The sequence below is a fragment of the Nannobrachium achirus genome (assembly GCF_963921795.1).
Source record: "Nannobrachium achirus genome assembly, chromosome: 10".
Classification (NCBI taxonomy): Eukaryota; Metazoa; Chordata; class Actinopteri; order Myctophiformes; family Myctophidae; genus Nannobrachium; species Nannobrachium achirus.
Genome location: NC_137819.1, coordinates 48829390 through 48854431, shown reverse-complemented (window position 1 = coordinate 48854431; position 25042 = coordinate 48829390). Strand labels below are relative to the sequence as shown.

At 39.8% G+C, this 25042-nt stretch overlaps 1 protein-coding gene across 1 annotated transcript; it reads left to right on the top strand.

The window, feature by feature from the left end:
• Positions 1-14264: 14264 nt before the first annotated feature.
• Positions 14265-24492, top strand: LOC308293250 (uncharacterized protein; the record flags this gene model as incomplete). The annotated part of the gene is made up of 6 exons (XM_080735694.1): positions 14265-14385; positions 16204-16329; positions 19031-19207; positions 19366-19559; positions 20990-21105; positions 24163-24492. 6 exons carry the CDS (start codon positions 14265-14267, stop codon positions 24317-24319), a joined length of 891 nt encoding a protein of 296 aa, XP_080591820.1. The 3' UTR covers positions 24320-24492.
• Positions 24493-25042: the final 550 nt, after the last annotated feature.

The following is a 25042-nucleotide window of genomic DNA, read 5'->3' as shown; positions in this document are numbered from 1 at the left end:
GATAGTAAAATATTTCCATTCCACATGGTCACGTGTCTAGTTGCAACATGTTGTGACCCTGTATTTAAGCTATTGTGGCTCTTTTACAACATTTCTTAAAAGTCACTTTGCACTCATGCCATCCGGATGAAGATACAGAATTTGAAATGGCAAAAGGTTTGTTTTAGTAGGAGTTTTGTCCATTCAGCCATGTTACAGTATGTGTTTTCTGTGGAAAAGACTGAAGCTCAATATCCATGTATCCAGAAGTAGTTTATGTCCTTTACCAGGAGAATTTTATCATTATTAATGTTACATTATTACAAACAGATTGTTGCCATAATGATCTCAATTGTATTGTGTATACTCATTTATTGTATGAATAAACCTGCCTTGGTTAGGTTCTTGACTGAGTTCCAGCAACAGCTGATGCCTCCCTGTGTATTCTATATTATTCCTCCATCAGTATTAAATTATTTCAATTCAGTATTCAGGTCTACTCGTGCATTCACAGACAATAGTACTCAGACAGACAATATTTATGCTTTCCATAATTCTTTATATAGTGTTGTTTAAAAGGATAGAGCCATGGTTGAAAGTATCACATTTCTCTATACTAATAATACTAATCATTGCTATAGTGTTTGTTCAGTAATAGGGGTATCCCTTTCTCTCCAGCTCTTTAGTAAATCAGAAAACGATCAGGTCAGATATCAATTTCGTCAATCAGGAAAGATAACTCCTACAAGATAAACTACTGAAATACGAAGTGAAGAAATGACATAATTGGAAATTTGTCATTTTTGACAGGGATTTGGTGTATCAAGTCTTAGACTTAAAAGGTTACCCTGGCTGTATAATAATGTATGAGCTATTTTAACTTGTTGTTATGTTTCAATCATTCCCAAATATAAGGAACAAAGACAACAAGCAAGCAATTGGTTTTATTTTGAAGTGAAGTGTGTGTGAAGGGTATACCACAAAGACCAATATCATTCTACAGTGTTGAAAAGTAGCGCTCATGCTACTGTATAACACTGGCTCATCCAATGTGATTGTGATGTCCATGTCAACTAAAATAAACATGACATAATGATTGCTATGGGAATACAGAACTATTTAACACTTTAACCAAGTAAATATCACACTGCTTTAAACTTCAAATATAATATGGTAACAACGGTTGCACAATCATGACATTCCATTTCGTGAGTCAACTCCAGAGTGAATTTATCTGAATTATTAGAGTCCAAGTTCCTGCCTTGTGTTCAACATGGAGAAGGCTAGCATCACTCAGGCACCCCACAGGGCTAAAGCTCACTTCCGGTGGTCTGAGTTGAATACAGATTGGACTGAATACTCACTGGCCTCATTAACACAATTATTAACAGCACAGGTAGCATAGTGAAAGGTAATGCTCAAAGGATATAGCACAACAAGCCCCTGGGGCTTTGTAGAGCCGAAAGTCAACTGGTTTGACTTGACACTTGCATGATGAATTCAATGTCCAGACACTCCAGAGCTGTTGTATCATTTTGGATATGTCAATCCATTTATTTAACATAAGTTCTTTCTAGCATTCAACACCATATTATAGATGCCCCATGTCTTAAAATAAAACAAACAATACTTGTATATACTTGTACTTGTTTCCATTGTATTCAATTAATCAGAAATATACATAAAGTGCATGAGCACACACAGTTTCATATACATACTGTACATTTCATGAGGTTCTATATTTATAGAAATGGTCAAATGTTTGTATGCTACCAATAGTGTAGTCTAGGCTAATATACAGCAACTTAATGTTAGGCAGATCAGATGTCTCCTGTCAAAATTGAGACAATGAAAGACTTTTATTATTAAGGTGTGAAAACATGTTTTCAGGGAAGTTTAAAGTATTTTAACTGGTGCAATATAATACGGTAATTACTTTATTTAAAACAGAAATAACATACTGCACCGGATTAAATTGTTAAAGTATTCAACTCCATTCAGTACCTAGGAACAAACACACAACATGACATTAAGGTGGTGGAATGTGGGTGATGTCACTAGTTCAGCTTCCTCAGCAAAATGCATTATTTACAGCACAATAATGACTACAGTGCTGGATAGATCTACTTTGTGATTGATTGCACAGTGGTGACAGAAGGTGTGTGATTTAAATAGCAGTATGATAAATAAATCGGTAAAAATAGCAGCAGATAAAATAACAGGTTTGTTGCGACCGAAGGTCACAGTTCAGTATGAGAAATGGTTCAGTAGGTCGCTGTCCCTCATTTTATAATATTTTCATCTCTGGAACCCCAATGTACACTGTGAAATGCTCAGTGTTAATTTAACTCTGGGAATTAGCAAATTGACCCCGGGGGGACAGACTGTCAAATCATGTGGAGTGAGTTTGCAATTCTGACTGTAGGGAGAGATCAGTCCACAGCTTGGGACCAGGAGAGATGAGAGTCTATGATGCTTGGAGCATTGGCCAGGGTGTCATAGGGAAAGGAGGGACACGCATCCTGTGTTTGCTGATTGAAGTGTGAGGAAAGGTGTGTAGGGGTAGACCATATCATGCAGGTAGGGGTGACATGCCCTTGGTCACCTTATAGCATAAGCATCTAGCATCTCTCTCAGGTTGTTTACTGTTTGAGAAGGCATCACCCTGGGTGTTGTCAATAGACATGGACAAGGAAATGGGACCAGGTCTGTGTTGTACACCTGAGGAAAGATACAAGAATCAAAGATTCAATAGATACAATAACACCAATCAATTCAATTCAAAAAGAAATAACAGAAGAGAAACCCAAAGAAAGAAAGATGGACAGATAACTGGAAAGGACTAGAATTCCACACCTATCCTATTGCACTTTTGGCCAAACCCACGCTAAGCAGTGCAAGGTTTTTCAGCATCTCACAGTCAAAAGTACCACAGCCCACCTGGAAGAGTAGAAAAGGACCTAGGTCAGCACAGATGTAAAACCATTCTGTTAGAGTGGTTCCCCTGACACTCAGTGATGTCACCTGTGATTGTCACAGTGATGTGTCAGGGGAACCACAGTGTGACCATTCACATATAAACTGCGACCTACGGTCGCAATAACTAGTAACACGCCTCAGGGCGACATGCAACCTCGCCGCGCCAATTCTTGGCCATTTGGCCAGTGATGTACAGTATATCAGACCAGTTACCCGTATATGGAAACCCCTGGTACCCATATATGGAGATCCATGTACTGTATATGGAGATATACTGTGAGAGCCAAAACATGCTTGCTCAGTTATTCGTTATGTGAAAGTCCTATGATGTCTATCTATGTCATATGACATCTAACATCATACCCTTTTATGCCCTTACATGAGATCCCTGTCTGTAGAACCAGCCATTAGTGTGGTATGTGGCCGAAGTGGCCTCCATATGGGCATTCCCACATGAAGATAGGGGCTTAATATTGATGACATCAGGGAACTGCATATATGGGCATAAAAAGGATTCTGTTAGTGTGACATCACTGACAGTGACCTCAGAGCATGATGTTGAGATCCTTCTCTTTAACTCATATAACATTGAATGAATGACAAATAGAACACAGTACAGTCGATATCTTCAGCAAAAAAGGAAACACTTGTAAACATAATAACAAAAGAGAAAACAACAGTGCAAAAAAAGTATTTTCAAAAGAAGGGTCAGGGGGAGGTTAGGCTAGGTTTACTTACTATTCACTTCTGTGTGCATGGCATGCAAACACGACTTCCAAACTCAATTAATTCACTTTAAGTTTCTTCAGAGATCGATAGATTGCTTACGTTCATGGTCAGACAGTTTCCAGTAGGCTGTGGCTGGACATTTGGTGCTCTATTTTCCCATATAGTACACACGTTGGCAACGGCTAACTATTTAAAAAGGCAAAGCCCTCTCCTAACCCTAACCCTGAAACATAACCATCTCTAACATAATGTAGACCTATAAACATTGTGCATTTCTGACTAATAGCCTACTAGTGTGTTCTAGGATCATTCCAATATAGCCTACCGTAACGAACTTATCCACCAAACATCATGAAGGGGAAAAGTACCTTACTGTATATGTACGTTACAAAGCACGCAAGCTTTCGGCGCCCTCTGCTGGTGACGGGTGGTCTCTAGTCTAGTTAGCAAATGATTGGCTGGGCCAAACCTACAGATCTACGAGGACATTTTGTGAGCTTGTAGGCATTTCCAAAAATGAATAAAAACATTTTTTATTTTATTATTATTATTTGTATTTATTTTGAAAACCGTTTTAATAATAATAACAACAACAACACTGAATAGTAGACTAAATAAATAAATGTATTCGCGTCCCCGACTTTTGCTTTATCGACCTCACGTTTGGGAAACATTAATGTTGGACCTGCGAAGAGAGTTGATAATGTTTACCAATGAAAACACCTCCGCGGGCAGCGGACCAATAGGAACAGGGCCTCGGCGAGCAGCGTCGAGCGCCCTGCTCCTATTGGTCCGCTGCTCGCTGGCCAATAGGAACAGGGCGCTCGAGCATCCTGTCTCTTTAAACAGGTGTTCAGATGAAAACTTCTTCAATGCTGTTCAGAATCCAGTTGGAATCAGACGTGCGTTACTTCATCTCCACCAGAGACACCCTTACAGGACAACTGCTTGTTTTCATCGACGCTTTATCATCTATCTGTTGTTATTTAATCATAACCTGTCATTTCTACTTGTAGTTTTTGCTGTTTAAACGTTTGTTAACACTTGTTTTTAAATCCCAAGTCATCATCTACAGGTCAACCGACAGAGGTAAAGTGTTACATTTTCCAAAACGTTCTTAACGGCCGTGTTTGTAGAGTTAGTTTACACTTTGAGAAGCTTGTCTACAACAGTTGTGGGTAATTTTGAATCATGTTTAGGTGACCGTTTTTAGTACAGCTTGATAGTTTTTCATTTGACTGAATGACGGGGGGAACGCCGTTGAAATCCCGACGCAAATCATCCTGTAGCTTGTGAAAAGAACAGATCTAATCTTTGTAAAAGTGTTACGTGTGTTTATGTTCAAAACATTAACGGAATTGGTGGGGGCAGGATAATTTCATTGATTAGTCTACATGTTTCTGCATCTAACGGTAACCACTGCCTGGATTGCAGAGGTCGTTTTTAAATATAATGACGAATTGCAGCATGTTGTCGTAGGAAATAAAGCCGTTGTTGGCTTGTAGATCTGTTCTTTTTTGGCAAGCGACACGGTGGTACTTCGGGGTTTAGTGAGTCAGTTGCACCAGGCAACCTCCAAGGCGGCGTTACGGTGACATTGGTGACCTACAGAAATATGCGACCATCGTGTGGACTTCACATTTTAACGTTGACGTTTGAGCGTAAATCAGTTTTTACTGTTTATTAACAGCGTTAATCTAGTAGTGTTTAGACCACGTATTGAAATGCCTCAAATGTGCGTTTTGTGAAGTCCACACAAGACTTATTTCTCCAGGTCACCAATTTAAACCATAACGGAGGAGACGTGTGTTGGAATCTGACTTCTGTGTTTAATAGCTATGCATCAAATTAACAAACACTGTGTTGAAATGTTTCAACACATAGCTAAGCAGATATACAAGCTCACAGCACAGTGAACACACTGCATCGCTACCCTTTGTTAGTAGAATACTTTTATTTTGGTAATATAGGCCTATGCCAATACTTTTGTATTTTAACCCAAGTATTTTTTTTAAATGTACAAACAACACAGACACCGATAGACCAATAGACAAACACACAGATAATTAATAATTACACAAAACATAATTCACATTAAAGGCATCTGTTATGTGTTTTCCAGTCAGGCCATCATTGTGTTCTTGTCATCTTCTGACATGCATGTGTACTGACCTGTGTTTCTCTCTTCAGGTGAAGGAGTAAGGAGGGCCGAGACCAGTTGACTGACAGACACACACACACACACACACACACACACACACACACACACACACACACACACACACACACACACACACACAATGAATCTTGCAACTTTGATTGAGATGACCTTTGACCGTTCTGAACGTAAGTGTTGTTTAATTATAAATACAACAGAAATATTATTCATGTAGATTTGGTAATGGTGTGAACAAGGCTAGTAATGCTAGTTCACAGATTCTTGTTCTACTAGCCTATTTGCATGTTGCCATCTGAAATTAAGTTGTGGCAGGTTGTCCATGGACCCCCATACAAGATCTGTGTTGTTAAAATGTTTTTGAACATGGCAGATATAATAGTGTACAAGCTCACAAGTTCACAACTTGTCACATTGTGATTATGGTTTGTGGTTATATGTTTGCTTAACACACACTCACTAACTCTCGTGTGCGACTGTGTTTTCCCTACAGCCGTTGTGGTGAGACCAGTAGGAGTTCAGAAAGGAGCCAGAGGGATGACTTCTAGGAAGCCACTGTACAACAGCAGAGGACCTGCACCACCCAAGGCCACCTCCCTCCTCCCCAACACCATGGCCATGCTGCAGAGGATGTATAGCAGAGGACCAGACCCCCGCACCACCTCCACCAGCCATGTGCAGTCCAACAGGAGAGGACCCACCACCGCCTCTTCTACCGTGCTCACCAACCCCAAATCAGTCCTGAAGAAACCTGTTACTCCAGTGGAACTCCAGCAACCAGCAGGACGCTACAGGAAGAAACTGTTGAGAGTAAGTATACAGTACCTATGTTTTCATGTTGTTATTTGATTTCCTATTTTATTTTTTGTTTGTTCTCTTGCGCTTTTCTTTCTCTCTTCTTTCGTCTTTCCTTTGATTTTGCTGAGACAGAAAATTGTTCTTGGACTCGGATAACATGTTAATTTTGTAACTCTTGATAATCTGTTGGCAATAAAACATATTTGACAAAAAAAGTATACAGTACCTACAATAATTCACTCAATTCAAGATAAACTCAAGAGATACACACACACTTTCTGCTACTGCTGATATTTCAGACAAATACTAATCTCTGTCTTGTGCTGTCTTCTCACAGATGGAGAGCGACGGTTTGGGCTGGGGGTTCGTGGTAAGAGGGACTGGACCATGTCACATCCAGGCTGTGGAGCCCTGTGGACCTGCTGCTGTTGCTGGGATGAAGGTAGGAATCATGGGACATGGTGTTGAATGTTATATGTTATACTTTTTGGTAGAAGATCCTGCTTTGATGCTGCATTAGCCTGGTACTGTAGGACTTTAAACTGACTTCTCTTTCGGATGGAACAAGACTGAAGCAAGTAAATGTAAAAAGCAGCACTTCTACAAATGCTTACATGTGTAAATGGCTATTTGGCTTCATGATGTTTGGAGTATCATTCTCAGAATATAGTGAAAAGATCATTTGACTCATACCCCTTCTTCTCCCTCTGTATCTGTTCCAGGTGCGTCAGCTTGTAGTTTCCATTAACAACCTGAGCGTTGTAGAAATGGACTACAAAACCATCAACCACCTTATCCTGACTGGCCCCAGCAAGATCCAGATGGAGGTAATGGAGGTCTGCCTGACTGCAACAGTGCCGGATTAGCCCTTTGTGGTGGCCAGCTGACTACGACAATATTTTGGTGCTGTTATAGTGCTCTTTTTCTTCATTTTTATTTATTTTTTCTCTTTTGCAGCCAGAGCTTGGTGCCCATGGCTGCAGCCCTAAAGCCTGTGCAATCAGGTGGGCCTGGACAGCAACAACATGACCATCACCAAGGTTTACACACTGAGACTGTTTCTACACTTTCATTGCACATTTAACAACAAAAAAATCTGTCTGTTGTCTGTCTGTCTGTTATGGACCGTGCTGGAGTTTCCCCAGACTGGAGGTGGAGGTCCCGCCAGTAGAAGTTGTTCAGTCGAGCCTCTCTCCTGATCGCTACTGGTGCGTGTGGACGCGCTTCCAGAAAGGGGGACGACAGTCTGAGGTAAGTATGTTTACTTTTTGTCTGTTACCTTATATGGTTTAGAGTTTTAAGATTAAGTTGTTGTAGTCGTTTTAGGAATAGTAGTTAAGGGGGAAAATGATAAAAAAACAAAACAAAAAAACTAAAAAATATATATATATATATATATATATCTGTCTTGTCTATATACTGTGCATGTCTATATTGTGTTTGTGTGTACAGTATTATGTACGGTATAACACAGACACACAACCTAAACATTCTGGGGTGTCTGGGTGTGGTAGAGACAACACTTGTCACTTCCAACACCGCAGATACCTGGGTTCAATATCCAGGTATCTCCAGCATGGCTGGGCGCTTCAACAAACAATTGGCCGTGTTGGGTGGGAAGATGGTGAGGAACAAGTGATCATGTCCTTTTTGCTGCACTGCAGGATTTACAGTATGTCAAGATTATTATAGTTCTGAACACTTCATTAGTTTGTATTTAGTTTTGACTTCATATTTTCGTTTTCAGTTTTGTTGTAATTCGTTGTTAAAGTGGGCATGTTAGTTCATTTATATTTGTTAAAAAGCTGACAGGTATAATGCTGCCTTGTTGATGACTAGCTGCCTTTGCTAGTCGTCCTTGAAGGTGAGAGGCGCAGAAGGTGACTGTAGACATATGCTGTTACATTGCCGCTCATTAGCGAGCCTGCCTCTTTACCCGATTACAACCCCAGAAATCCTGCGTTCGCCTCCCGGCTGGTGCTACATTAATTTTATATTGTAATATGGGGTTTATGTCAGGGGTTGAGATATTAAAAGGTTCTACTTTTTGTTTAACTAATTTAATTTACCTATAATAACATTAATGCACATAGTGTAATGCAGCAACAGGGACTCCAAGATACTTGGGGAAAAATGGGAATTGGCTACGACTAAATCGGGTCTCCTCCCTGGATTGACACCTTGCCGCGGTGGAGGGGCTAGCGTGTCCCAGTTACCCAATGAGCTGAGCCGGCTGGAGACACTGCTTCTGGCTGGTCCAACCATGCCGGACAGCTCACAAGGGTAGGGACCAGACTAAGGTCAATCCCTAGTCCTCCGTATTGGGGGTTGGGCATGAGGTTAACAACTTCATGCCTTTAAAAGAATCACTAAATCAAAGCATTCTAGTCGTCCAAGGAGATGCCAGCCACAACAACACAACTGTACACATGCCATGTGCTTGTGCATGTCAAGGCCTTGGGTGGGAAATTGAATCTCCTGGACCCAAAAGAAACCATGACTATTATTATTGAACTGTCATGTGACTCATAATGCCGATGCTTCCTTAGTATTGTTGCTGACCCATTCAGAACAGAGCCCTGCTGTGAAGGAAACGGGTGTGTGAGCTATGAGCCACTGGCATCAAAGCGGCTTCCAGAGGTGCTTGCAATTTTTTTTTTTTTTTTTTTTTTTTTATACTTTTTATTGCAGTAGTTTCACATTTTTACATTTCTTATTTCACATTTTATCCATATTTGCAATTGTTTTCATTTTCTTTTCTTTTTCTTTTTTTTTATTAAGTAAATTATACATACACCACGTGGTAAACAGAAATACAATATACAGTCACACATTTTTCAGATAAAAATACATTTTGTTTAAAAAACAAAAAAATCCTTACTCTAATCATTTCACATTTCATTATTCCGAAGAATGTGCTATTACTAATAATGCTGCTAATAGTAAAACTAAAAATAATAATGTGCATGGGGGGGGGGGGGGGGGGGGGGGGGGAGTGTCCTCTGTGTTGCGTACCATTATTTGTCTCTTTTTGTGGGTGATCTCACGACCAGACCACTTTTTTTTTTTACTTAAATTGAGTACCTAGCCCGAAACACCAATTTGGTGTCAGCGCTATAGGTCTCAACAGTCATTTCTTTTAATCATTTCCTTTAGTCATACTGCCTGATAATTTGTCCATTTATTCCATCTTCTATTAAAGTCAAGCTCCTTATTTCTAATTCTAAAGGTTATTCTCTCCATTTCCAATATTTCCTGTACTGTTTCCTTCCATTTTGGGTGTATTGGGCTTAAAGGTTTTAACCAGTTCCTGGTGATTTGTTTTAGGGCTGCAATTCGTAGAATTCTATATAAGTATTTATCTGTTTCGTGGATTAGCTCTAATGGTGATTTTCCTAGAATGATATTTATAGGGGTTAATGTGTCTTTTAATTTAAAAATGTTCATGATGTCTTTTGTAATTTGCTGCCAGAATGAAATTAGAACAGGGCATCGGAAGAAAATGTGGGAGGTGCTTGCAATTAAGGTCAGTTTTGTTTATTTCTGTATTATTTCTGACTACATGCATTCTTGCTTGTTTTTCTCTGTATAACATTTGACATGCAATTCTGTACATTGTTGCTGTCAGGCAGAAACCTCATATGTCCATATTTTAACATTTTATGTTTGACTTCATCCTACAAAAGTGCCGCACAAACAAAGCGAAAGCTCACAACGCGTTTCACTATTTTAAAATGATAGATAAGGAACGGTTTAAGACATGCAAGGTTTCCACCCGACAGCAGAAATATATCTGTGTAAGACACTCATAATGTGCGTATATTGTGTTGCATTAACCCTTTGCATTTCAGTTTCAGTTCTCTCAAGGCGTTGGCTGAAAGTGCAGTGCTAAGATCTCATCTGGATGGAGAGATCCCACACCTACCAAGACAGAGGTCAACATCATCATCATCCCACACTGACTACACACTGGGTCCTACTAACCGACAGAGGTCAGCATCACACACACACACACGTGTCATGTTAGCCAGTTGTGTAATTAGTGTTCGTTTCATTTAATGTGTTGTGAATTATGCTGTTTTCATGATAGTCGTTCTATGGTGCCAGTCAGGAGTCAGTCATTCATTAATTTCAAACCACTTTTCTGTGTGACACTCCTCTGTGTGCACTGAGAATGAGGTGTAACATTATCTGTCATATGGTAATCTGTTTGCTTTATGGTAATGTTTTAGTACTAAATTAATGTTTATTATTTTTGGTAAAAATGTAAACAAAGTCTATGATGTTTTTTAATGAGTGATTTGCATTTGAGTCCTAATTTGTACTGTGTTAAACCCAGGGTAGAGTAATGTTTATTATTGATATTGTAAAAGAGGACTAAATGGGTTCAGGTGGTTTTTGCCTGTCTGTGAGAGACATGTCGTCTTGCATTTATTAATCTAACATCACCTTGCTGTGTGACTCTTCTGTTTACAGTTGAGGAAAGAGGACTGCTCATCGTGCCTCACCGCTGCTCCTACTGCACCCTTGGACAACTTTGGTACTTCCATTCTCCTTTATTTTTTTTAGACTGAGGACCATTATAAAGGGGCCCTTTTGGATTTTTACTTGAGGACTGTTCTGTCATACCCTCAGTCCCTCACCTTCATTTCTTTTTTGGTTGAAAGGGAAATAGGCTACATTTCAGGTTGGACTGGTATCTTTTGTATATATATATTATATTTATTTAATAATCTGATTCTGAAGGTTCATGGGTCGTCATTTTTCATTCTACGTTTAGCTTCTCAGTTTTGAGTTTTTATTATACTTTATTGTACATTGCTATTATGTTATTACGTTATATACGTTCACTATAACAGTTCAGAAAGAGGTCAATCATCACATACTGTACATTCTATATGCCCTGCTAAGCATATGTATGCATACATGGTAGAGATTTGGTCTCCTGTCTCCCACTGGTTGTGTAAATGTACTCAAGTACTGTACTTCAGTATAATTTTGACTGAGGTATATTTATTAAGTGGAGTATTCCAATTTTCAATACTTTTGCTTCTACTACATCTGAGGAAAATATTGTACTTTTACTCCACTACAACTATTTAAAAATATGATTTAATAGTGGATAGTAGTAGAATAGTAGATTTAGGTTTACAAGCTCAGATCTTGTGATCTGCTATTTTCAACTTGAAATGGGACATTCTGCATAATGTGTACTTTAAAGGGATATTCCACAACAGGTACTGCAGTGGTAACAGTGGAAGGGCCTCTCTCCACATACACACCCATTGTAACTTCAAACTTCATTTTAACCATGATAGATTCAATAAAAACACCCATTATTTTTTCTGGTGACTCATACTACCCTCCTAATATGTGAGCAGGCCGTGTTTTTTCTATAACTTTTTTCATTTATTTTTAATAATTATTTGGGAAAATGGAAAAAATGAAATACAAACAAATAATTATTAAAAATAAATGAAAAGAGTTATTGAAAAAACACAGCCTGCTCACATATTAGGAGGGTAGTATGAGTCACCAGAAAAAATAATGTGTGTTTTTAATGAATCTATCATGGTTAAAATGAAGTTTGAAGTTACAATGGGTGTGTGTGTGGGGAGAGGCCCTAGGCCTGGAGGGCCTGGTAACATTTACATCAAATATCTAAATATTCAATCAAGCTAATTAAAAACTGTTCAGGGTGTTCATAAAAGCCTGATCAGTTGATAAGATTACCAAAAGTTTTTTTGAAAGTGAAATACCCCTTTAAGTATATTTTGATGCCAGTACTTTTACCTGTAACAGAGTATTTCTACATTGTGGTATAGATACTTTTATTCAAGTAAAAAAAATGAGTACTTCTTCCACCACTGTCTCCCAAGTACTCGGCCAGGGTATTGTTTAGCTGATGTATGATTTTTGTTAATAAGAAAATCCTAGATCCTAAATTCTTGTTGTGACCATTAAGCTTTATATAATTTTGTTGTACAACAGATAGTAAAAGTATCCATTCCACAGGATGACAACGTGTCTAGTTGCAAAACATTGTGACTGTATATATCAGCTATTTTACAACATTTTTCAAAAGGTTTGCCTACAATGAACTGCTCAAAATAGGGAGGCCAAGTTGGAGTGGAGTTTTTGTCCATTCAGCCGTTGCTTTACTAAACAAACTGCCTCGCTTATATTGGTTAGTGTATCCTGTGGACTTCATGTATTGTCCTGGTGTCATTGTCTCATTATGTTTTCTGTGAAACAGGCTGTGAAGCTGAATTAAGCTGCACTTAACTATCAACACTCCAGAATCCAGACATTCTTTACAATAGGCTATTGTTGTATATTAAAGGTTAAATCAGGTATAAATTGCTCTATATTCTTATACTAATCATTGCTATAGTGTTTGTTCAGTAATAGGGGTATCCCTGTCTCTCCAGCTCTTTAGTAAACACTAAAACAGAACTTGCAAGCTAGCTTAGCTGTTTACATTTTGTTGTATATGTTATCCTTCCCAGTGGACCAGCAATTCTTATTTATTGTCAATTTGTCTGTCATGAGTATAACTGTAATTTACATGAAATCGTTGTATGGCATGCTAATAAACCTTTGAATTGAATTGTATTGTATGACACTGCAGTTGCTTTATTTAGCCAGGAGATGGCGCAAATCACCAAGCCACAGAGGGTGCACATCATTGATTGATTGAAGTATTTCGGTTTGCATAGGAAATCTTGTCCATTGTTGGTTCTCAAAGTGGGGTCCGGGGACCCCCAGGGTTTCTTGAGGGAGTTCCAGGGGGTCCACAGCTAAATGATAGTTAACCAAATGCCATTTGGTTCCATTTGTACACTTAGAGTTGCATTAACATTGATTTTGCAATATAAATTGGGGTAATATATACCACTAAATGGGGGCCCTAAAGCATATCAAACTGGGGGTCCTTGAAATTAAAATGGTTGAGAATCACATGCTATCTAATCTTCTCTAGTTTATGGAGGTCACTGGCATATCTTTTCAAATGAGGGTCTGCAGGCTAATAAGTATCAATGTGTAGGGGTCCTTGACATAAAGTCTGAGAACCACTGATCTTGTCAACTATTGGAGGTTTGATTGTTTGTTTACTTAAACTCGCATCACCAGACTTTCCACTTTTGTTGACATTCTGCATAATGAGTAGCCTACTTTTACTTTTGGTACTTTTTTGATGCAAATACTTGTGTAATAATTTTCAATTCTTTGAAGTCTTCTACATTGCAGTATTACTTTTACTAAAGTAAAACATATTGTGAGTACTTTGTCCACCTGCTCCTCTCACATAGGCCTATATGAGAGGATCAAATCAGGATCACTTTTCTAGCTCTATATGATAAAAGTGAGTCCCCCTCTCCCTCTCCCTCTCTCTCCCACGCTCTCACCAGTAAATCGCAGCGCATGTTTTTTACCGTAATGTTGTGGGGTTACCGTAAATTTCGACGTCACTTTCTTTTTAGGGGGGCGGGGCGGTATAGTAAATAAAGCCAAAGTTTTTGGCCATCAGTGAGCAGGACGACTACTTTGCTGCAGCAGCAGATGCAACAAGTTTAGTCTTTTCCACAGAGTAAACATCGTAATGGAGACCACCACCACCACCACGGGCTCAACGGTCTGCGAGGGCATGTATTCAAAGCTGATCGATGACGAAGCTGCATATTTTGACGAGTTAAACAGCAACACAGATGTGGGCTACAGCGGTAAGGATTGTTACTCGTGGAAAATGTATTTATTTAAGTAAAGATATTAATACCACAATGTAGAAATTCTATGTTAACAAGTCCAGTATTCAAAATGTACAAAAGTAAAAGTACATAAGTATTGGTATGAAAATGTACTTAAAATACCAAAAGTAAAAGTATTCATTGTGCAGAACGTCCCATTTCACAAGTTCAAAAATGTATCTTTTTATCTATATCTTTTATCTTTTTTTTAAGCATTGTGAGCTTGTAGGCTATATAGGCCTACATATAGGTCTACATACACACGGTTCTGTGTTTCACATGGTGACTGGTCCTAATACCCCTCCCAAAACCTCTGTAACTTTTTCTAGTGTTCATTTCAATGTAATAATGACTATATGAGTTGGAAGTCCATTTTTCTGTATTAAGGCAAATCCAATACTTTGAGCCAGTGCACACTTCTGCAAGTGTGTTCTGCATATTATTTGTCTATATATTTCTCTGGCTGCAACATAAAGTGATTTTCTTTTTAAACATTTTACGCTGTACAAACCTGACTTGCTATTCCATGCTTTTTGTTGTATTTGACCTTGTTCAACAGTTCAGTTATGTTTTTCATATTGTCAGTCTACTACAGAGAATGTCACAACAATAGCATACGGTATTACTTATATGAGTGCGTGACAAGTAAACATCTTAAATAGCAGAATATGCCTCTGTTTACATTTCTCAAATTACTGTTTTTACTTTTTTCTTTTTCTTTTTTTACTTTTTTCTTTTTCTTTTTTTTTTTCTGTGAAATGCCTTTCCCCACTGAACCCCACCTAGTCCAGAGGTCCTGTCAGGACACGTCTGTGTGGATTTAGATCAACATAACTTGTAATTCCTTGATAAATACACCCTAAAATATGTTTTGGGATAGAGTAAGTCATAAGTACTGCTCCAACTTGTTTGCCCTGACGTAATTATGTTGTCCTCCCAGAATTTGAACCCGTGTCTATAGCATGAGAACCCAGAGTTCTAGTGCTCAGCCATGGGATATAATACATGTATGACCTTCAGGCAGTACTGATGTTCAGGTTTTCATCCAGTTGATCCGAAACCAGGGTTTACATTTCACCTCCACAACTGCTGCACATGTGCTAGTTACTGTATATTGCTTTAAGATAAAGATGAGTGAAGCAGCCCCATTCCTCACATTTCTGGCCACATGTTGCCTTTGTCAGGCATGAAGCCAAAGAAATCATGTTGATAATAATTATCAACATAATGACTTAGGCGTCATGCCTGGCAAATCCTGCACACTTCCAGAAATGGGAGGAATGAGTTGGTTTACTGATATAATATTTGAAATCCTCCATCTAAAATAGTCTCATGGATATATACAGGTATATAACTGTTACAATACATTTCCAATTTCAGTTCATTGTGTTTTAAAACATACCGATTTCCAATATCAAAATGGTTGGCATTTCACACACAAAAGGTCCTAAAATAGCTTCTCTTTAATGTTTTTCAAAAAGTATTTTTTATGGATCTTTTCCATTTTGAGTGTATCAGCAGTTTTTTAGATCAGGGCCCACTTGAAAGTCTTGAAAGCGTTCGCGACCCACCCATCTGTTTTACACGGCAGACACTGTTAATGGCCGTGTGCATTTTCAGCTCATGTGCTCAAACAATCTATTGTTTTCCAGCTTGGATCAATGTTGTTATTATTTGTTATTAAAAAAACGAAATTCTCAAGGTTTTAAAGTGTTTTTCCCCTCTCTCTCTCTCTCTCCCTCCCTCTCCCTCCACCTCAATTTCTCTCCCCCTCTCTCCTTCTCTCCTATCCAGGACCAGTCTCTTCTGTCACAGTGACCCCTCAGCCCAGGCGTTCAGGGCCCTACAGACTTGCTACATTTTGCTTGGCTATGCTGTGTGCTGTCCTTTTCATCTCCCTCATCGCAGTGACCCTTCGCTGTAAGTACCGGTACATAAATACATGACTACTTCTGTTGTACTGGACCACCATTACACTCCTATAACATTACATTACTTCTTCCATTTCATATAATATCGTTGCTGTCAGACAGAAACCTTGTATTTCCATATTTCAGCTTTTTATGTTTCATGTCAGAATCGGCTTTATTGTCATATCCAGGCCTGGAATTTCGTCATTTTAGGGGCAAGGCCACTTGGCCTTTGGTGTTGTCCATTTTTTGAGGGCACAAATGCCAGGGCAGGAAGGCCATCAATAATTAATTGAATGTAAGGGTTAAGGATTTTAAATTTAATATGTAGACTATCTGCTGTGAAATAAATAAATTGGTATTTACAATCTGATCCATGCTCAGCCCTGCACAAATCAAAGATACTGGATTGGTTTAAAAATGGGGACTCAACAAAATAAACTGGTTTCTACATGACAAGAAAGACACTGGTGTCTACATATTGACAAGAAAGAGACAGAGGAGAGAGTGGTACAGTCAGCTGGGGCATTAAGGCCACTGTGGCCTCAGGGCATGCCATTCTTTGGAGGGGCACAAGGCCAGGCTGAGGGGCAACGACTGCCCTGAAATCCATGCCCTGGTCACATCACAGGTTTACAGAAGTAAAGAAGTGGGTTAAATTCTTTTTTGTGCATCATTCAAGTTATATCGTGCTAGTTAGGGCATTCATAACTTTATGGTACAAGTGTGTCGCGCAGAAGTACCAAAAATAGCCGATCTACAAGCTCACAACCCATTGCATTGTGATTGTTGTGAGCTTGTAGATCTGCTATTTTGGCAACATATTGAAATTGAAAGTGTTTAAGTCTGTGGGTTTTATAAATATTTAACCACAATGAAAAGTATTAAAAAGGGCTTGTGACTCATTCATAGACATGCAGCCCGAATCATCAGTTTGTTCTCTATGTGATATGCGATGAGGGAAGCAAATTGTGTTGCCTGGCAAACAAAAATAAATCAGCACAGGTAGCTTAGATTTAGCTTTTATTCATGTCTGACTCTATATACAGAATGGGTGCAGTGTGGAAACAGTGAGTCAGTCATTGCTTAATGAACATTTTAACATGGGACGACAAGAGGATCCAGCAGCTTTTGAATGTGTCAACATTCCGAGGATGAATCAACCAGAAACAGATGTTGGGGCTCAGTGTGTATATTTGGTGCGTGCGTGCGTGACTGCGTGCGTGACTGCTTATGTGTTTGTGCGCCCGTGTGCACGCACAGGGGCGTCACAAGGGGGGGGAAAGTGGGACTGAGTTACTAGTGCCCAAGGTGGAGGGGCCTTATACTTTAGCTATTGAAAAATTGCAGATATACAAGCTCACAGCGCGGCACTCGGTGCCGCGCTGCGAGCTTGTAGATCTGTTACTTTTGAAAAGTCGTGAAAATGTGTACAAATCTTTGAATATATGTATATCTTAAGCAAACATTTGTAACTCATATTTGAAGCATAGCAACTGAAGGATAGAAACATTGTTTAAAAAAAAAAAAAACCTTAGAAGGATTTGAAATATTCAAAGACAAATGTTCATGATTTTTCAAAAATAGAAAAAAAAGACATGCTTGTATATCTGCTATTTTTCAATAGTTAAATCACAAAATGTGAGTGAATCCTTGTACCCAGGGCCCAGAATTTGGTGTGACACCCCTGTGCACAGCTGCACGCATACAATACTTAAGCGTGTACACTACAGTATGCACTATGCATGTGTTTATATTTTCTACTGTGTCTGTGTACATGCCTGATTGGGTACATACTGTACTGTACGTACGTGCATGCAGGCATGACTGCATGTGCACGTGAGAGTGCAAGTTTGTTGTTTGCGTGTATCCTCTCTGTTGAAATAGCATTCCGTAAGGAGGTCCCGTGAGTTGCAAACCTTCAGTTCTGCTTTTCCTCACACTGTTGACCGTAGGTCAAATCAATGTATTTTAGGGAGGAGTTGGGCCACAGCGGGACGCGTTATGAAATATCAAAGAGTGAAGACTGGCCATTTGCCATTAGAAAAGCTCTTCAATTGTAAAGCAATATAACGTTGAAGTTCATATGCAACTGGTGCTATCAAGTATGGAGAGTCCAAAATGGCCTTGGAAATAAAAACTGTAACTATTGTTTTTATATATATCATTATATACTGTAACTTCGAAGTGATATTGGTTGGCTACTTGGTAGGTTGTCGAGGAGACGTTCTACTAATCGATGTCATTTAGCTGTTAATGCTAGCACTGCTAGACTACACCAGTTACTGTTCAAACGGACAAAAACAACCACTGGAGATACCGATTAATAATGGGTTCTAATCATTACTCAACTCAAATCTATTTTCATTATTTGTAATAAACCATTTTAACAGTATAGACTCCCAGCCATCCTGAATAAATCTGCTATACTCAACCAACACCTAACTGCAGCGGTTACGGTTAAATCACGGCAACTATCAAAATGTTGTTAACTTCAAAACCTCACATCGTCTCTCCCTATCTCCCTATCTGTAATGTCCAGTTCCTGTTCTCTCTCCACCGAAATAAGCAGGTCTACAAGCTCACAACGCGTAGCAATGAGTTCCGAGCCTGTTAGATATGTTAGTTTCAGAGTGTGATGCCATCGTACGTCCAAATCTAAAATTCAAAATCAGCCTTCACTCTCCTCTCCTCTGCTTCCGTGCCACCAGATAGGAACGTGTCCTCTGCCCCTGGAAGCGATAAGGATGACCCGGCTGGCACAGAGGCCCAGATTCAGCGGCAGAAGCAGGAGGCCAACCTGACTGCCCTGACCGCGCTTGTCAGCCAGCTGCAACAGGAGAAGACCAAGCTACTGGCAGAGCTGAGCGTCAAGTGTGCCACTAAAGGTATAAAAACACCTGGAAGATCAACGAGAAGTACCACATATTTTATGTGGTACTTGGAGAACATTGGAACGCCTTCTAACCCACTACTTATGTTAAAGTATTCGTCTGTCTCATCATTTTCTCTCCCTCTACAATTCCTCCCACTTTCTCTTCACCAGCCCCAGAGGTCGTCACATCGGTGCCCGTCACCTCAACGGCGACCCCCACCACGGTGGCGTGTCCGGACCGCTGGCAGCTCTTTAATGGCAGCTGCTACTTCATCTCCGGCACTTCGCGAAACTGGGAGGATAGCCAGAACTACTGCCAGAAAAACGGAGGTCACCTCGCCATCATCCTCACCGCAGAGGAACAGGTAGGAAAAGATAGATGGCTTGATTGATGGAACGATCCCAAACCTTTCCATGCCAGGGACCCCCAAATAGACATATAGCCTCTGTCTACGACCCCTCCCCCCCATTTTAAAATGTAAAGAAAAGAACAAAAACGTGATAGCCGATCTACAAGTTCACAAGAGTTGTTGTTAGCTTATAGAATCTTCAGAAAATCTACAATGTAGATCTTCTGTTTTCACCAAACGTTTTCATATTTCCGCCAAATGTTCGCCTATTATGACATGGCCAGAATAAGGACACTAGCATTCATGTGGCTAAAGGTACACTGGTTCTCTGACTTTAGGACAATTGAAGGCCACATTCTCATAATATAATTCGGTTTAGTCTTGCGAATGGGAGGGGTGAAGTTGCCACATTCTTGCATATTTAATTGATACGTTTGCGCTCACACACATTGTCATCCGAAACAAGGAATCGCTGAGTCCAGGTCTGTCCACGGGACATGTATCCAAGCTGCATAATGCCTCCTCCATCTCCCTGTGTTTAATAATTCTTCAAGTTCAACTCACAATGTAACCGCAGGACCCCCGCAAATATTTATCTGCGGTCGACGGTCGTAAACGGGCGATCAAAAAATAAAACCATGCGGCGGCGGGAGGGACTCGCAAAATCTACCAGCAATAAACCAGACAGCAAATAGGCCTACTTTCTTTTAGCAAGATATGAATATCTACGAAGAGGACAACGTCAACGTCTCTCTCTCTCTCTCTCTCTCTCTCTCTCTCTCTCTCTCTCTCTCTCTCTCTCTCTCTCTGCCCCTCGTCTTGCCCTCCGCTGGCTCCTTCTCTGCGCTCCGCGGCGTGCGTAAAGCGTCTCCATTTGGACACACAGAGAGCAAGAGCGAGGGCGAGAGACCCACACATCGGCCTATATTATATTATATGATATACAAGTGACTCCAGTGGCACTTTCCTTTCATCTAACTGTGAGCAACTCCTCACAAATAATACACTATGTGCGATCGAGGGAGCGGTGATCAGAAATGATATCAATGAGGGGAGGAGGCGGCCAGAAATCTAATGAGAGCAGACGGTCTGGAGGGGGATTTAACCTTTTATAAATAACTATATGGATTTAACCCGCACATGGCTCTATATATTGCCTGTATTTGAGACGGATGGATTCACACCAACAGGGAAGCGTTTGCGGTAGCGCATCGAAACCACCGTTTTTTTGTGGATTTGCATTCGTTTCTTTTATTCGAAAAAGAAATCGGATGCGTCTTCACACATGCCCAACCGTTGTGTATTTTCCAACAATACGTTATAGGATTCGTTTTAATCGTAATAAAACGTGCCTGTGTGAATGCCGCCTAAATCACATGAATTTGAAAATAAAGCTGATGCTGCAAAATATGTTCAGTGCCTTGTCTTGTGTTGTGTTGTCTCAGTCCTTCCTGTGGGAACTTCTTCCCCGAGGCCATTGGAATGCATACTGGATCGGTATCAGTGATGCTCACACGGAGGATGCCTGGAAATGGGTGGACGGTACTCCTCTGGTTGGAGGGTAAGTTCAAATTGTTTTAATTTTAACCCATTAAGAACTGTGGCCTTCTACTTCTACAAATGCCTTCTAAATCAGTTGTTCTCAAATGTTTTCGTGCCAACTGCCAAGGAACCCCAAAATGATTGGCCGCGGACTAGAGGTCTTCGGATCCACCCGAGGTCCGAAATTACCCGGGGTCCGAACCGCCCCGAACCGGGTAACGGGGCCGTTTATGCGCAGTGAGGTCGGGGCCGGGTCGGAGCCGCCGCCGTATGTCCCGGGTCCTGGGTATCTGATAGTGAAATCGCCGGTTCCTGATCCCCGAGGGGAACCGAGCCGAAATTGAAAATAATATGTGCACTACAAAACCCTATGCACTACAACGATTTCGCCACCAGATGGCCCTAAATGATACAGCATGTAATCTTAAGCCTAGATAGTGAAATGAAGTTGTTTAGAGGAGACACTGTCTGCGTGTCTGGGGCAGTTAATTATTATCAAAGATGTGATATTAACGTAATGTGTTGGTTTGTGGTTCACAATGGAGTTGTCATCGCGTTTTGTCATGCTCTGCAAAGCATAGGCTATAATGGAAACTTCAAAGCAGACTATAAACAACAACAACACATGCGACAGAAAATGATAGCATTAGCATTGGCTAGCCAGAGAAGAAGGAATAAAGAAAACATGGATTTATTTGTATTTACAAACTGTCCGCAATGATTGACTTACTGGTCTGGGAAAACATCTTGTTGTGAGGAGAGGCGCGCAGCATGGCTGAACGCAGCAGCAGTAGGCCTACTGCAACCATTACCATGGCGACGTTTAGGTAAGAAAGTAGTCTCATACAACTCTTAATATAATAACGTTGGCATTCGGGGCCACAGGTTCGGGTCTCGGACCTCTCATTCTGCGCGGGTATCGGATCCAATTTGCATATTAATAGTACGGGGCCGTCGGACCGGGTCCGTCACGTTTCGGGGCGAGACGGGTAACGGTTCTGAAATCCCAAATTATAGACGGGTCCAAATGGGTCCGGTTCCATTTTCCCCGGGTCCATTTGGGTTCGGGTAGTTAAAATTGGACCCGTGAAGACCTCTACCGCGGACCAAACACTTTTTCAAACACTTTCTTTTTTTTTTTTTTTCAAAAATGTTCAAGAATAGCAGATGTATAAACTTACAGCACAAAGTGACACGCTGTGAGCTTGTACATCTGCTTTTTTTTCTCACACGTGCTTTCCTGTTTTTTGTCTTTTTACAACAATGGTCTTTGTTTTTTTACAACAAGGTTTCATATTTTAGATTGTAATTAGAGAAAAGAGAAGATGAGTGTTAAATATTTTCGTTTACTGCTTTCTATCGTTTTAGCTGGCTTATTGTGTCTAAAAAGACATGTTTAGCCACTTATACGCAATGTTAACGCTCATCTTTTCTTTACTCTAATTACAATCTAAAATAGGAACCCTTGTAAAAAAAACAAAGTTGTCCTTTAATGGATTAAAAACGATGCAGCGCAGCACACTGCGCCCTCTGCTGCCCTGCCCTACGTCATCACAAGGCGACCAGATATCGTTATGAAAACCATATTTCATAACTGCACATGCCTGGCTGGCCAAGAAATGTTTGCTAAAAACATAAAAACTTTTTTTTTTAAATATAAATACATATATTATCTTCATGAAAGTAACTTTTGGTCAGGTATACATTGTTTATTTAACAAAAATAAAACGTGCACCAACAACTTTAATGAACGATGAGTGCAGAGCTAATTGGTGACAGGTGGGAAGAGGCTGTTAACTATATACAGAGAAACGCATGCCGGATGCTGTCCTTTATTTGTTCTAGTTCTAACAGAAAAAAAAAACAGAGGTTATGACTTATGTTACAGTAACAAAAGAAGTAAATCTCAAGCCAACAGAACAGCTTTCATTTTAACCATTTGATAGCCTTGGGTATGTACAGATAACCCAATATAATTAACATATGACAGAGTGACATACATACATACATACTGTACACAGCCAAAAATCGTTATGTGAATAATTGGGGTGCTGATATATTATAGCAAGGCCATAGAACCCATTCCTTCTTGAATATGCAGTATAAGCAAGAAGGACTTTTTAAAATGTCCTTCCTCAAAGCCTCTCTTTCCCTTTGTATGCTCCATCAGCAGTTCTTTCTAATAGTCCCATGATTTTTCCTCTTGTTAAAATATTTATGTAGATGACTAAGTAATGTTCTGCTTGTTTTACTTGGCAGAGTTCCCCTTTTATTACTGTCCATCCCTTCCTCTCTCATCCCTTCTCTTCCTCTTTTTTCCCTCTCTTGTCTTCCTGGTAGATCATGTAGAGGTCGGCGCAAGACAGATTTTCTAATCTCACACAGCAAGATTTTGTCCCATTGTAATTTGATTGCAAAAAATGTACAATTTATATTGAACACTTTTGTAACACTAGCTATGCAATATCTAGAATGCGTTATAAACATTAACATCTGCTTATAACTATCAATTCAATCTTTATTTCAGACCCAATGGAGATCCATACAGTATCACAATAAAAACACAGTATAACACTATTAGTACAATTATATGCACTAATAAATACTTTTAGTGCATCATACCAATAATCATAACACAACATTTAATAATGACTTGTAATATTGCAAAGTCAGATACATACGTTTTAATCATTTCTTTCTTGTACTCTACACTATTATAATGCATTTTAGTGTGATTATATCATGCGCAAGTGCTGACATTTTATCACTGACTGAACTTGTCTGCTTACTGAAAATGCGTATTTGGCCTTCAGGTCACTAATCCTGGTTCTAGCCTTGGGAAATACAAAGTCTTAAGCTGGCCCTAATTAAAAAGCATTATGAAATTATTATAATGTATTGCAACTATGACAAGTAACATTGATTAACATCGTGAAAGTGATGTCCATTAGCATCAATTGCAATGCAAAAGTCATTGAAGAATGAAGACCTTAAATCTATCATGTCATGGAAAACGTAAGATTATTTTAATGGGGGACCCTTTGATACATTTCTCCCTATCTCCTTTCTCCTGTAGTTTCTGGGAGGACGGTGAGCCCAACAACCACATTGATGAGGACTGCGGCTACATGGTGAAGACCCGCAAACTGGAGCGTGTAGCAGTGAAGAGCTGGTACGACTCCCCCTGCTCTTTGAATTGGCCTTTCATCTGTGAGAAGAAGTTGGTTGGCTGAATGATAAACTGCAGCATTGTGTAGTATTTGTAAAACAAATGTTTACTCATGCTTGATGGACACGGGTACACAGGCAAACAATATGCTCATCACAAACAAAGGAAACGAATTGAAAAAAGGTTTCAAACCTTTTCTTCAACCAGTGTTTATTCAGACAAGTACTTTCTGAATGCACATTGTACATACCGTAGGTCTTTCTGCACAAGATGCTGATACTTTCTTCACTCTCAGTTAAGCACATTCGGAGTCAAGTTAAGTCTGTTCATTTATAAACATTTAAACTTTGCAATGAGAATGCTATGGTCAGTTACATTAAAAGCTGCAGCAAAATCCAAGAGCACAGCCCCAACTATACTATAACTATACTAATGTCAGGGGCACTAGTTCAGTGCTAGTTGAATGTCCTGGTCTATAAGCATGCTGTGTGCATTAGCAAAAGTGATTACATTTGTATATACTAATAGGTTGTATATACTAAAACCTGTCTTACCATCTTTAAGTAATGGTATGATTTCATCATCTTATACAAACACAATTTACACAAGGACGACAGTCCTCACTTCTGCCAATAATAGGAAAATTTGAATCACAGAGATTTAAAGAGAGAGAGAGAGACCTCTGAATCTTGTGTGCCTGGCCCGACCGCCCGATGTCTTTTGCAGGTGCGTTCTACCGAACAGATTTGGCATAGCGGGTCGTTTTAGAATCCACTTTGCGCTTTCC